The sequence below is a fragment of the Orbicella faveolata genome, unplaced genomic scaffold (genome assembly GCF_042242905.1).
Source record: "Orbicella faveolata isolate gen_17 unplaced genomic scaffold, um_ofav_v1 contig_5, whole genome shotgun sequence".
Taxonomy (NCBI): Eukaryota; Metazoa; Cnidaria; class Anthozoa; order Scleractinia; family Merulinidae; genus Orbicella; species Orbicella faveolata.
The window spans coordinates 419,111-433,837 of record NW_028301580.1 but is presented as its reverse complement, the minus strand read 5'-3'; the positions used below and the strand labels follow the sequence as shown (position 1 = coordinate 433,837).

The 14,727-nt window shown below is 39.9% G+C and overlaps 2 protein-coding genes across 2 annotated transcripts; both read right to left on the bottom strand.

Annotated features, from left to right (window-relative positions):
- Positions 1-5,389: 5,389 nt before the first annotated feature.
- Positions 5,390-13,890, bottom strand: LOC149095631 (uncharacterized). Its single transcript, XM_089281772.1, has 3 exons — positions 13,642-13,890; positions 12,978-13,406; positions 5,390-8,575 (listed from the first exon to the last, which is right to left on the bottom strand). The coding sequence occupies exons 1-3, from the start codon at positions 13,756-13,758 to the stop codon at positions 8,222-8,224; spliced, it is 900 nt and encodes a 299-aa protein (XP_089137898.1). The 5' UTR covers positions 13,759-13,890; the 3' UTR covers positions 5,390-8,221.
- Positions 6,020-7,502, bottom strand: LOC149095632 (uncharacterized). Its single transcript, XM_089281847.1, has 3 exons — positions 7,400-7,502; positions 6,838-7,229; positions 6,020-6,529 (listed from the first exon to the last, which is right to left on the bottom strand). The coding sequence occupies exons 1-3, from the start codon at positions 7,500-7,502 to the stop codon at positions 6,020-6,022; spliced, it is 1,005 nt and encodes a 334-aa protein (XP_089137973.1).
- Positions 13,891-14,727: the final 837 nt, after the last annotated feature.

The following is a 14,727-nucleotide window of genomic DNA, read 5'->3' as shown; positions in this document are numbered from 1 at the left end:
CTTTATTAATTAAGACTCTCGTGTGCGTCAAAAAAATCTTACGGGGGCAAATAACCTTTCAATGGAGTGTACGAGACGATGACAATCCGTAACAATCTGAAATACCTGTATGACTAGTTTTTCTTCGAGTCGCGTTGTTATAATGTATTGTGTTGTTCCTTGCACTCACTAGCTTTTAGATTATCAAATAAGTACTCTTAAAAAATGAAAATAATTACCCTAGAATTTGTGAAAGTTCGAAAGCTCCAGAAATAACAATAACATGAAGTAAATGTGAATTTATGAGTTAGCTGATTAATAATGTCGCTGACTGGGTCAAAAGCCAGACATTCATCAGTCTTAGAAATATAAACGCTGGGTTCTCTTTTGGACGTGCAACGAACGAGGGGTAAATGCTAACCCTGCCTTGCCTCCTTGAAAATGGTACCCCCTATAATACCAAAACGTTCTTGCCTGTTCATTTGTTCGTCGTTGAGATTTTGATGTGCGAACTGTGTCTCCACGTCATGAGGATTGAGTAAAACTGGATTTTTTTTTCTAAGCGGTATTGTATAATTGATATTTGTCAGTAATCATCATTCTGGATTATTTTTACTTGCTATTTTCCAACTTCCTTAAAAGCTAAGAAATCCAACATGTTAGATCCATGATTGTGGATATTATGACGTCATATGACGTGAAAACCAACATGAGTGGGTCAGGACGGTGCCATGAGTTTTCTTGCACGACTGAGACATAATTCTACTTACAGAGATTGATGATCATTTCTCCAATGTTTTCTCTTGTGTTTTAATATCGGCGAGAGAGTAAAGCATCAATAGCTCTGTTTGTGTCTCCTGATTGTACTTATTGCTTAAATGTCTGCCCCGAATGTTAAGTCTGTGCCAGAAGTCGCGAATTCTCCACTTTTTTTTTCTATACGTCTGGCTTGAAAAAGGTAGCGCAGCTTCATATGTAGTTGATCATAAGGAGTACTCCCTTTGGATTCACAACTGTGATATTTAGAAGTATAGAATATGGGTTATAAGTTAGTCTGTTACATTTAACATAAATGAAACCGGCTTAAGAAGATAAAAATTTATAAAATCAGGAAAGACAAAGACATTGTGCCATACTTTTGTTATTAATTCACTGTAGAACATTAACAATGTATAATTAAAAATGAAATTTTGGAACATAACATGAAAAGAAATAATAACCAAGCTTTTGCACTCTTCAAAATTCATGGTATGTTCTTTTAGCCATATCGTGAGTTCAGCAACATCTAATCAAAGTGCGAAGGCTCGCGAGTATATCTCATAGACGTTCACCGTTCCTATTGCTACAGTGTGGCTGATAACACAACATAGAACACTCTTCAAAACTAATTAAGTTTAAGAGCTCCGTGTAAGCAATTGATATTTCAGTCTTTCAAGCTTTAGTTTTCCCTAATTTTAATAGTTCCTTTTATTATGTTAAGATTTTCCAATGACTTAAATTACATTTAAAATTGTTAAATTGTCCTGAAACACTCACCGGGACTAAAATTTAATGAGTCCTGGTAGTTGTAGTAAAATGACGCCACAAGCAAACCGGCGTTTCCTTCAGTTTCACTCGTGCATGCAGCAGTGTTATAATTATTTGACTTTTAACGTTGGTATTCCAAAAATATGGTTCAGGAAAATAATACTGTTATGGAGAACGGATGTAAATATGTAAGTCTCTGGAAACTTCTAGAATGTCAAGTCACGTAATGTTTGTGCCAGAATAATGTCATTATAATGTAATGCTACATAAATAGAAGCTCCAAGAATGTTCTAGAATATTACATAAATGTATATAAAGAATCATCTAGGTAGTATAGATTGTCTCGTTGTTGTTCTCGAAAGAGACCGAGAGAAGAAGCCATAAAGTCTCGTGAGTAGTTCTCGGTAGAAACCGAGTGGAGAAGCTATAGAGTGCTATCGTTATTGTAAAAGCTATTGAGGAACTGTGTTCAAGGTCAAGTGGACCGCAAGGAGATCTCTTTGGAGACACCGAGATTTGTTGTGAGCTCGTGTCAGTGGTGACTTAAGTTTAGCAGTTTGGTAGTAGATTGTATTGTTAAGAAATCACTCCTTTGCAGCTAAGATTATATTTCTTATTGTTAAATAAATAAGTTGGGTTCGTAGAACAGTTTCGTAGTATATCTTTCTGGCGGTCAAGCGATACCGTAACAACACATCCGTTGTAATTGGAGGCGGGTTCATGATAAAAATAAACTTTGAACAGTTTAATTACAGGAGTTATTAAACCCTGCAAATTAAACAACCCTGCAGTGGGTGGGGTCGTTCTCTGCGATGAGTTGTGCCTGCATGAGTAGATGTTCAGGGTGAAAAGGACCAGTCGATTCAAAGCCCTTGTCCGGTTAGAAGAAATTCCTTTAGCCTAATTAAAATGATTAGACGTGCTAGGCAATTTTGTAGGCATGTGAATTTTTGCGAGTGCATTTTGAGTCTATACAGATGAACCTCTCTACAACGGCCACTCTAGCCGTTCTACGAAGGCGGTCGTTGGAGGTGTAGGTTTCAATAAGAGTAAAATTAATGGGTCGGTTTACGGTAGGTAAGAAAAATTCTAAAGCATAAAACCAATTGAAGGGCTGACCGGACGGCTGAAAAGGGTAAATTTAATGCCCAATATTTCGGTTAGACAGCTTAAAAAAAATTTAAAATGATACTTAAGGAAATATGTCGTGGTTATAGTGAGGTGTACGTTATAGAAAGGTGGCCGTTGGGGTTGGTTGAGCTGTTGTTTTTTCCCTTCTTAGGCTTTTGCTTCATCGCGAGAGAGCACATGGAAAATAGCGCATGTTTATTTTTCCATTCGCGCATACCCACAATTCCTTTCGTCTTCGATCTTACCGGCGACAACAATTCCTTGCGTTTAAGTGTTAAGTGTTTAATTTCCCCCGTATGCATCAATTAGATCTGCTGCCTCGTTCGTTCGCTTCAGGTTCACTCACTGCGGTAGCGATAACTATGACAATCCATGCACCCTCATTAGTCGAGAGCTATGGTCGACGAGAGTATGGACGATAAAAATGACATAACCAGTAGTACAACGCAAGACAACCTTTGGACGTGACATAACAAACTGTCACAACTGTCACTGCAGTGAATTGTTAAAAATCGATTAAGACACCTGGGCAAAATTTTCGACGTAAACATTGGTTTCAAGCAGAAAAGTTATCTGTGTGCTGTCGCGTGCGCACTCGCAATTTTGCACTCATTTCGCCACTAACTCATTGGCGAAATTTTCGTTGTTATTATAAAAAGCAAATGAACCACATTTTCCATGGTCAACACTCTCCTAGACCATAGAAATGACACCATAAAATATCAAAAACTTTACAATGAAACCACTCGCCCACGGTTCCTGGTGGTAGCGTGTGCCATACTGACAATAACGTCATTTCCACTGTTTTTTCTGCAAGATTATCGCGTACAGCGCACACAGCGAGGTAATACGAGGTGCTTAACACAAGTCACTGCTTTATTCAACAATTGATATAAAACACTCAGTGCCATGTATAATGATGTTTTATTGCAAATTGGTTGATTTCAGTTTCACCTCTGTTAATCAATAACAATCAGTTATTCAGTGACGGGAGAACTTTAAGAAATTAGTGATCCTACAAACACTTCAATAAGTTCTAATTTTAGCAATGTAGTCACACTGGTTACTAATGTGCCACTATTGGTTACCAATGTGCCACATCGGTTACCAATGTGCCACATCGGTTACCAATGTGTCACATCGGTTACCAATGTCCTCCATTGGTTACCAATGTGCCACACTGAGTGCACGTGTGCCATACTGAGTTACCAATTTGCCACAAGAAGGTTACCAATGTGCCATTTCATCAAGCTCTCTCTCTCTTTCTCTCTCTCTCCCTCTCTCTGTTTTTGGTTCCTGTCTCTTCCTTATAGTGCTTTGCGCCTCAATGATACATGCTCAAAATTTTGGGTCGCTGTTAAAAGGGATGACTCGGAAGGACCTCATTAAATATTTAAAACACTGACGTCAGTTGATGCGTCCCGAAGAATGTTCGGCAGCTACCAATATGGCAGCCAAGTGTTGAGGCGGTTGTGAGAAATCCCAATTCTTTCATATATTGTACTTCTCAGTTCTCTGTGAAATTATTATCATTTAAGGTAGGTATTAAGGATTCTATAAATGTAAAATTTTTGTTCTTAGTAAAGTTTCTATCGTGAAAATGTCTAAACACGTATTTTTGCAGTCAAGAGGAGTCCCTTCATGTTATCCGTTAGTCCTCCTGAGTCATCGCGGTGTGTAAAGATCTTATGGAATATATTTTATTTCTAGACAATTCAGCAATTAAAGCCAAAAAATTTATAATAATAGCATTTCATTGTCAATCTTCATAAAATGATAACAAAGCCTAGCTGTAATTTCCTTGATTTTTCATTATACATCACACTATACTAAATAATATAAATGTAAGTTATAGATTTTTTTCTTTGTAAGAAGTATTTTGTGGAAAACATATAAAAATGCATTTTTGAAGTCGAGAGGGGTTCTTTCGAGTCATCCCGGTGTAAATAGTTCATTCATCGAACAGATTTTATTTCTAGACAATTCAGCAATTAAAGCTAAAACATTTATAGTATTTCAGAGTTGATCTTCATGAAATAATTGTTTGCATAGTATCGAAGCTTAGCTAATTTAAATTAAATATTTTTTTCTTTGCAAAGTGTATTTTGTGCAAAACTTGTATTTTTGCAGTCAATAGGGGTCCTTTTGAGTCACCCCTTGGTCCTTTTGAGTCATCTCAGTGTGAATTACTCATATCAAATATATTTGTTGAGGAATGTTTTGCAACATAACAATTATATGTAAAAGCTTCAGAGGTGTCTTTCTATTCAACACTAAAGCAAATAGATTACAACATCATTTATCATTACACATGGCAGAACCTTGCATGGAGAGTTAATGTCTATAATACAACACTTGAAAATAATTGAAATAAAATGAAATCTCATGCCCAAATACTAATCTTCTTTACATTTCTGTTTCCTGTTATTATTATAGAGGAGTGGGTATCAAAAGTGAGCAACATCCCCCCTCCCCCCCGCAGGGAATTCATCCTTGACGTGGTTAGGGAGTTGAAATTTGCCATCACTAAGCTATAGTAAATGGAGTTAAAAAATTGTGACAGCATATTGAAGGAGTGGGAAGGGATTTGGGCAAGCTGTGTTTGTATGCTTGTTTGTGATATCCTGGCTGGAGGAAAAAGGCCAGCCAAAGATGTGCAGTGTATTTTGAGGAAAAATATACAGTGCTGCCTCTATTTCCTTTGACGAAGTATTGTAACGCGCGCAAGCGACAACGACTTCCACTCAAAGAGTCCAACAGCCAGCGGTTTAATTACTCGACTCCTCACGTTTAGCTTACTTGTACAGGGCAAGTCTACTAACACACACGGACTACCACATAACGTGAGTCTCTTATACATCCTGTATTACGAGTACATTGCGCATTCCGTGCTCGCCATATAACCGTCTTATAGTCTTAGAACTTGTGCGAGGATACACTCAAATACAATCGTTCTACATCTTAGCACGGGCACCTCAGCTCGTGCAATTACTATATCAATTTCATTAGATTTCCCCCCTTCCAATAAAAGAGATGCGTCCTCGCATCAAGGATCATTCTAAAGCCAACAACGCTATTTTACATAATCAAAAACAAAAACAACAACAACAACAAAAACAACGACGAAGGAGAAAGCATTGATTTGAAAAACATCCTTCCCGAAAATACCTCCACTGTAATTTGGAACCGTTGAAAATGTCTTACTTAAACTTAATTGTAACTTAAATATAACTATGAACCGTTCCAAATGTCTTAATCACACTGAAGTGTTAACTCTTGACTTAAATGTAACTTAAGTGTAACTAGGAACCGTTCCAAACCTCTTAATCAAACTGAAATGGTAACTCTTGACAAATGGCACTCCTGGATTCAACTTTCAAAATCATTGGCTGGACATATGCCTTTCGAGAAACGGTTTCAGGCGGTGATGGTGAAAAAACTTTGGCTTCCCCTTGGGGGTCCTCTGGATCCGATATACTACGTCCGTAACTTGTTTGGTAACTTCCCAGAGACTCTCCCATGGAGTTTGCAGCTTAGGGCTTCTGCCTTTCTTACTCTGAGGATTGTACAACCACACCTTCTCCCCATCCCGATAAGAATTTGCTCGAGATCTTTGGTCATATAATCGCTTCTGTCGTCGGCTTGCAATGTCCAAATTGTCACGAGCGAGCTGGTGTACTTTTCTGACCTGTTCCCTCAGGTTCCAGGCAAAGTCGGTGGAATCTGGTGGTGTGACTGGAACCGGAGGAGAACCGAACGCCAGATCTGCAGGTAGCCTAACATCGCGTCCAAACATTAGCTCGTTTGGTGCACAGCCAGTGCTTTCATGTATCGCAGACTGATAAGGCATGGCCAAAAAGAGGTAGTCGCTAATCCCAGTTTCGCTGGTTTTCTTGGACAAATTTGGATAACATAGCCTCCAATGTACGATCTAGTCGTTCCATCATCCCATCTGATTGTGGGTGCAAGGGGGTTGTCCGAGTTTTCTCGATATCCAGAAGCCGAGAAACTTCCTTAAACAGCAGCGATTCGAAGTTACGTCCTTGGTCAGTGTGAACTTGCAAGGGAACACCAAACCTGGAAATAACCTCAGTGACCAAGGGATGTGCCAAAGCTGCTGCAGATTGTTCAGGCATGGTAAGCGTCTCCACCCATTGCGAGAAAAATGTACCGAAAATGTACCAAAATGTACCGAATTACCCGGTCTGTTTCCGGCAGAGGTCCTAATACATCAATGGCGAGCCTCTCAAGGGGTGCCTCCACATTGTAAACTTTAAGTGGGGTTTGAAACTTTTTCTGCGGTTTTCTTCGAGATGAGCACTTTCGCAGGGAGTTTCGGAACCACGCCTTTACATCACGGCTGCTTCCACACCAGTAGTACCGCTGCTTGACACGCTTTAGGGTCTTCTTCACTCCCAGATGACCGGCCTTCACTGAGTTACGCAGAGACAACAACAATTTTTCTTGAAGACTCTTAGGAATGACCAATTTTAAGCTTTGCTCTTGTCGGAGACTTGCGACCTCCCACTTGCAGTACAGAATTCCTTCCTTCAGGATAAGTCTCTCAAACTTTGCCCAATAGCCTTTATGCTCTGGAGAAAGAGAAGAAATCTACTCCCACTTAGGTCGTCCCTGTCCAGATTCCAGCCAGCATATTACGGGTGATAAGATGGATCGCATCGTTACTCATTTTGTAGTTCTTCTCTCGTTATTCCATCAATCCAGCTTTCCATTTCTTGAGAGGAACATGCTCCTAAATTACGTTCCCGACTTCCATTCCTTGTAACTGCACCACAAAACGAATCATCCTCGGGTGTATGCCTTGCCTCGATTCTGTCGGAAATCCACACTCCGCACGACTGCATGGTTGCCTCGACAATGCATCTGCATTCCCATGCTTGGCTCCCGGACGATACACTACCTCATAGTCATAAGTACCCGGATTTCTAACCATTGTGCCACTTGTCCTTCCAAACTTTATCTATTTATTCATTTTATCTGTTTAGGAGGCACTGTCCAGTAAAGTGTTAATACTATGCACAATTTTGCAAAAACAGAATGTAAAATATGGGCGAGGAAAATTGCATAACTTCCGTATAGCTTCAGTCTGTTATTGCCTTTTCTTTTTCTCTTCAATAAAGCTTTTTGTAATATGTGTAGCTATAAAACCTATAGAATATAGGTTAAGCCACTACACGACGTATTTTCTTCAAAGAGAACAGTCAAGATCAGATACAGATTAAAATGATCATGTTCTGCCATAAATGTATCTTACAATGTATTATATCAGTAACATTTCTATGCGTATCACGAGCAAACAGTTATATCACGAGTTATATACAGTTATATCACAACTGTATCACGAGCAAACAGTTATATCACGAGTTATATCACAGTTATATCACGGCTGTTTCACGAGCAAACAGTTATAATGCCGGACAGTATATAAACTTGGATATGCATATATGGTATTTTCCCTAATTAAATCTAATAATTAAATCCAACTGTATTTCTATCAATTTTTTACACTGATCCCTTATACCGCTAAAACTACACTTCTTCCCAGTTATGAATATAAATAGCACTACTGGGATGGCGGTACTTCTTCAATCATAATCCGGGACACTGAATTCCATCCTGTATAAGCGTCACCCAGTGATTCACCGTGAGCACATTTGCCTACCCAGAGTTCAACGCTGACTGTGCCCCGTGCAAGGTTCTCACAATAACCTTCAAAGAAATGATTACGATGAATATTAGAAAGCCCTCCACGCCAGTAAGTGTAAACAACTGACTCGATCGGCAAGGGACCACTACATTCATTGCCATTAAACTTAAAATACCATCTGTTGCATTTTTGATGTGAATAGACTCGAACGTTTCCGTGGTAGGAGACTCTTAGAGCGGTATTGTAGTGCAGCTTGTTGAAAGAACATTCCTGAAATATTAAAAAAAAAAATGACCAAGGATCGGTTTGCATACTGACACAGCTTACAAAGGAATAACTGCATGCATAAATTAGGGAGGTTTAAGCAAAAGCTGTAATACCACATAGATAGCAGACTACACTCTTTTTTTATAAGAAAATATTTTATAAGAATATCGAAGCCGAAAATTGCGAAATACTAAGAATATTTTAAGAATAAACGAGAGGCTGTGATTTGAAATTAAAGGAATATAATTTGTCTGTTGAAAATGTGTAAATACAACACAATGATATGCTTTTAAATAAACTGTATCAAAATCTTCGTTTCTGTAAACGGTAGAGCTAGCAAGAAAAAAAAAAAGCACTAGTGGTATGTTCGATACTAATAACATTTCTGAAAGAAGATATGTCCCTCATTTCAGGCTTTAATATCCGCAGGCTGGCTCCAACATCCAGACACCAAATACATTCGAAAACAGAAATCAGAATATTTACTAGAATATTTTCATCCTAAAATCGGCAGGAAAACAAGAATATTCAGCCTCCGCTGAAAAAACAAACAAACAAACAAACAAACAAACAAAACCCTTATTTAAAAAAAAAAAAATGTGTACTTGTAGTTCCTCCGTCGTTCGTCACGTGAAAGAACACCGCGAGAAAAAAACTTACCGTGCGAAATCCTAAGGGCGCAAAGGAGTGTGATGTCCTGCAGGAATGTTTATCTTGATCTCCGAGAATTGAAATCTTTCAAATCGAAGTGTTGGAATCGCATCTCGCAGGCCATGATGTTATTGCGATTCTGTCAACAGGCTTGGAAAAGAGTATTGAACTCTGTTTACACTAGAGGAGTTTCCGAATTCGTAAATGTTTCCGGATTCATCAATTTTAGAGTATTCGGATTCGTAGACGTTTACACTGAAAGGATATTCGGATTCCTGACCATTAACATACAATGACAACTCAGAGAACATTCATGATGGAATGGTTAACAAGCTGTTTGTTGCCTCCACAACGAGAAACAAAATACCGCCAAAAAGAAGGCTAGGAGTAGCTTGAGACAGTCTGAAGTTTCCTTTCCACTCGCTGACCTCGCTATTGTTAGGCCCAGTTCATACGTCGCATTTCTGCCATGTCGAATTCAATTCAATTAAGTGCGGCAGAAATGCGACTGTGGATGCATACGTCGCACTTGTGTCGCACTTAATTCAGAATTTATACTGTCGGGTATGTCGGCCAGCGGAAAATGTTTAAACGTAGAGTATTCAATATGGCGGACGAAATACTGAGCGACGAAGGACTTTAATTTTGCTAAACATTGTCCGCCAATGGAACGAGAAGGAGAAGGCTGACAACGGAGCAGTATGTGTTGCAATATGTTCAGGTTGCATTAGGTCGAGAATGGCTAAGTTTCTTCTTTTTCTTTGGCGGGAACACATTTACGCATGCTCAATACATTAACACAATGTATGCATTAGATTCGACACGGCAGAAATTCGACGTCTGAATCGGTGTCGCATTTCTGTCGGATAATGCGACAAGAACGGTCGAACGTGCGGCCGAAATGCGGCAGCCGACTCAGACGTCCAATTTCTGTCGAATTTAATTCGTTGAATTGAATTCGACACGGCAGAAATGCGACGCATGAACCGGGCCTAATTCATCATGTTGTCCCACCAGTCATTTGTTCTGGTCTTCTCCAGAACCGTCGAGGTTTTCGATCGCGTGCCATCGTCGTCATCGCTTATCAAGTGTGGAGGACGACTACGATGTTTGCGTCGAAATTTTCGGTTTCTGAAGAATATGACAGAGACCATAATAAAAGTGATTTCCTGGACCTAAAGCAAAATGAGGCAACCAGCGACCGCCATGAATATGACAACGACTATATTACCAGATCCGCCATTTGGTTCTACTGTAAACTCAAAAGATCACAGACTGAAAATATTCGTATTCGAGAGAAAATCGTCGAGAATATCGTTTACACGACAAAACTCTCCGGATTCAAAGTTCCTACTTTAAATTCCGGATTCAAAATCTCTGGAGACACGACCAAACCGGGGAGTTTTTGTATCGGATTCGTCCACTTGTGTGTAAACGGCGAAACGAATCAGGTAGTAAAATGTTCCGGATTCGTCACGAATTCGCAACAATTTCCTCTAGTGTAAACCTAGTCCTATTTATCAAGTGTTTTTGAAGGTTTTCGCTTTGAACCAGAATGCGAGTGGGTTAGTGATTTCGCCGCTCAGCAACCACAGAACAAGTCAGTGAACTGACGGTGCTTGACCTTTATGCACGATACAAAATGCATGATAGGCTCGATTCCCGCTGCGCTCGCAAATCTGGTAATCGAGCCTAAATGTATGACCGGTGGGGGAGGGGGGGGGGGTACTCCCTTATATGGGCTATATAGGTACGTGTGGCCCCAAAGGGCATGGCTTTTCAGTTTTAGTCATAAATAGGGTATCGAGTTTAGCTGATTTTGGCCATTTTGGTCATAAATAGAGTATGGCGTTTGCATTGTAGCCCTGATATGGGTATGTTTTTAAGAAAAAGCCACTTTTTCATCATTACCGTAAAGAAGATAAACAAAAGCCCTTAACAAAATATGTTTACAGTAATTTAACATTGGTCTGTACTAGGGAACTAATTATAACGCACGCCTGAAACAACGTTTTGATTTAAGGTCTAGGTCATAAACAGGGTTTCGAATTTTTGGTCAGGTCATAACTAGGGTGGGGAATATCGCAGATTTTGGTCATAAATAGGGTAAGGACTTTGGGAAGGGGGCCGCACACCCCCACCCGATTTTTCTGGGAATACCCTCCCCCCCCCCCCGGATGTATGACAGCCATTTCTGAGTGAAAGGTTGGTTGTGCGCCTCTCTGGAGCGATGTCTGTCGGAGAAATTTCAGGATTTGCTGACATCCGAACTCTTGACGCCTGACATCAAAATGTTTGTTGTCAATGAATCATTGCACACGCTTGAAACATAGTAAATTAGATGGGATGCTGATTTACTTGTAATTAGTTTGAACGATGTATTAGTGAGATTAACATGTAAACGTAAGCTTATCTTGTTTTCAATGTGCTTACTAACCTCTTTTTCTGAGATAAAAAAAAAAAATAAAACCTAAGTCAAATCGTTGAAGTTTCTTCCTCGTTTGGTGAATCTGTTCTGATTAAATTTCCAGAATTTCCTAAACGTGGCAAACCGGATATTCGCCTGAACATTCCGTTATCGGCAAATATGTCATCACAGTTCGGTGATCTTGCGATGCACGAAATCCACTCCCTTCAGATATAATATTGTACCTCACGAATTCAACAACGATCCAAATTTTAGTGACACATTTGTCACTCGCTCGGTTTTGATTCAGATACGTTTTTTGTCGGGAGAAAAACCAAGTTCTGTGACCAAGACTACATTTTGACGCTCCTGCTTGTTTTAATATCTAAACACATAATGAAATTCTGCGTTTGAAATCTTCGTAATAGCTTTTAGAGTTACGCCTACAGAAGCGGCAAAACGTGTTGCGAGATGCCCATTTCGTCTTCTTTTCACAACGTCTTTGGCAGTAGCGGACTTGTAGAGCGATTTTCTTCGACACATCTCCCGAGGTTAAGCGGTAATGAAAAGAAGCCAAGATGAAGAATCCTATTGAATACGGTTAAGAAGAGCAGAAGTTTACATGGAAAAACTCTGTCGGCCAAGAAAGGTCAAACTCTTTGGCTTTGTCGGTAGTTTCTCGCCCGCAGGATTTCGCGTCTTTTTTTTTTTTTTCCCGCGGTTTTCTTTCGCGTCACGCATGACGGACTAAGCGAAAGAGAGACTAATCGTAGGCTATATACATAGGTAGGGTACAATCCTATCAATCAATCAATTGTCCAACCAATTAACCAACCAACTAACAATCAATCAATCAATCAGTCAGTCAGTCAGTCAATCAATCAAACAATCAATCAAGTAAGTATCAATCAGCGAATCAGTCAATCACGGAAATCAATAAATCAATCCATCAATTAATCGATGAATCGATGGATAACTCATATCAATCATCAAGCCTAAAAAAAAGGACTTCAATTTTATTATTTGCAGTGCAGAAGAAGACAAGTTACTTTTCGTCATCTCGGGGAGCGTTTCCATCTGTTTGTATATCATTAGTTCCAGTTCGAACATTTGACTTGTTTTAAGTTTTCAGTACAGTCAGACATGATTTTACTTTTCAGTGCCAGCGATCATGTAGGACAGATATAAACATTTATTACGTTTACCAAACTTCTTACCGGCCTACACAACGATGAAGTGGGTTCAAAAAGACCAATATGCCCAGTAATGGGATCATTGGAATTTACTTCCTCATAGACCGCAAGTTTTAAGCCGAGACGTTTAGTAGATCCTAATACGATAACTTACCTTTATTTTACCGTTGTCAATATCCGTTTGAGATCGCCATGCGCATTGTTTCCAATTAGCCCTCTGTCTTGGGTCCCTGTTTGGTGTATCTCCTTTCTCTCCCTTTGTTCCAATGCCAATTTCTCCTTTGGATCCTTTTAAGCCCCTGGGGCCAACATCCCCAGGGATACCTGCACTTCCTTTTGCTCCCATCGTACCGTTTTCTCCTTTTTCTCCCATCTCCCCCTTGGATCCTTCAGGACCCCGTGGTCCAATTTTCCCTGGGATTCCTATAGCGCCTTGTGAACCCCGCTTTCCGATGGTGCCCTTCTCTCCTTTGAGGCCATCTCTACCCGGAGCACCCGGAGCGGCCGGAGCTCCCGGTATTCCTGGGGCGCCATTTGTTCCGGGCATTCCCGGCATTCCTGGTATTCCAGAAGGAGGATATGGCTGTTGAAGTCAAAAAGGAAATGTTTCTATAAGCCGTAAAATGTTCATAATCGGTTGCTCTGGGAATTACGCTAAAGCTCTACTGATAAAGCTCTGTGCTAACTTATGAAAAAAGTTTCAGTTGTTTAATCTTGTTCCTTTATTTTCACTTTGCTTTTCTTGTTCGCCGTACGTTGTAACTGAATACCCTCAAGTCGAAAATTACGCGCTCCTTAAGAAATAGTCCTGTACCTACCTTGCATGTAGAAGTCGAAGCGTTTGACTTCAGTTCCTTGGCGTTTGTTCTTGTCGAGGACGACAAGAAAACAGCAATAAACAATGAAGAGAAGACATCCATTATGTTTAGTCGCATGTGGTTCTTACGAACTAGCTTGCCTTCAAAACGTTGAGAAAATGAACTTTGGAAGAGCCAAGGAGATGTTCTTTATTATGTATATTCCCGTTCTTTCAGCTCGATTCCGCAAAACAGGAACTTCATTCCAATCTGAAACGAAACGATTGGTTACCTTTGGCTCACGTGTAGTGCGCACATTAGCAGTAGAACTAACGATCGTGCCGTGTCCTTTCAGCACGATTCCGCAAAACAGGAACTTCATTCCAATCTGAAACCAAACGATTGGTTACCTTCTGCTCACGTGCAGTGTGCACGTTAGCACTAGAATCAACGTGGCATAAGAGCTTAGCTGAAACACGTTTCAATTCTAATCTTCATTTTCATTTTACAGCTAAACTCATGACATCCAGTAACTTTGGACCAGGCTTGTCGTTCCGTACGCGTCCGCCTATTCTGTGAAACTATTTCAATTATGAGAGGCTAAAGAAAATATGGAAATAAAAGCCCTTACTTCTATAAATACTCTGACACTTAAAACTGTCAGCCATTCAGATCATGTTATTTTACCTGAGAGATTAAGCGCAGTAACATTGCTACTACTGTAGCCGGGTAACTGGTAATCAATAACTCCATCTATGTTATGGATAACCGCATGTGGTATCATTATCAGCCGATCGTGCCAGATGTAAATACATTTTCGCGATGGTATTTTATTGTCGCATTCCTCATTGCATTTTCTGTGTTAGGTGTCGGAGGATGCTTATTACGAAGTTGTGGTTGGTCGCTTTTTGCTATTAATACTTTACGGCACTTTCGCTTGACCTCTCTCACTTGCGACCCTATGCTGATTATCCTTCGAGCCGGTTCACGTTCTGTATTTTAAACGAGTAAATCCGCCCGACCACCCTCTTTCAGATATGTTCCTTTAATCTATTCCTGTTAATCCATTGCCTGATACTGTATTTGTTTTCACGTATTTCCAGGCGG

Coding starts and splice junctions, on each gene's coding strand:
- LOC149095632 (XM_089281847.1), bottom strand. CDS start 7,502: ATGCAGTCGTGCGGAGTGTGGATTTCCGACAGAATCGAGGCAAGGCAT. Junction 7,230..7,399: donor AAGGAATGGAAGTCGGGAAC/GTAATTTAGGAG, acceptor CTCTTTCTCCAG/AGCATAAAGGCTATTGGGCA. Junction 6,530..6,837: donor CTCTGCCGGAAACAGACCGG/GTAATTCGGTAC, acceptor AATTTGTCCAAG/AAAACCAGCGAAACTGGGAT.
- LOC149095631 (XM_089281772.1), bottom strand. CDS start 13,758: ATGCGACTAAACATAATGGATGTCTTCTCTTCATTGTTTATTGCTGTT. Junction 13,407..13,641: donor CTTCGACTTCTACATGCAAG/GTAGGTACAGGA, acceptor TGACTTCAACAG/CCATATCCTCCTTCTGGAAT. Junction 8,576..12,977: donor TTGACAACGGTAAAATAAAG/GTAAGTTATCGT, acceptor TTAATATTTCAG/GAATGTTCTTTCAACAAGCT.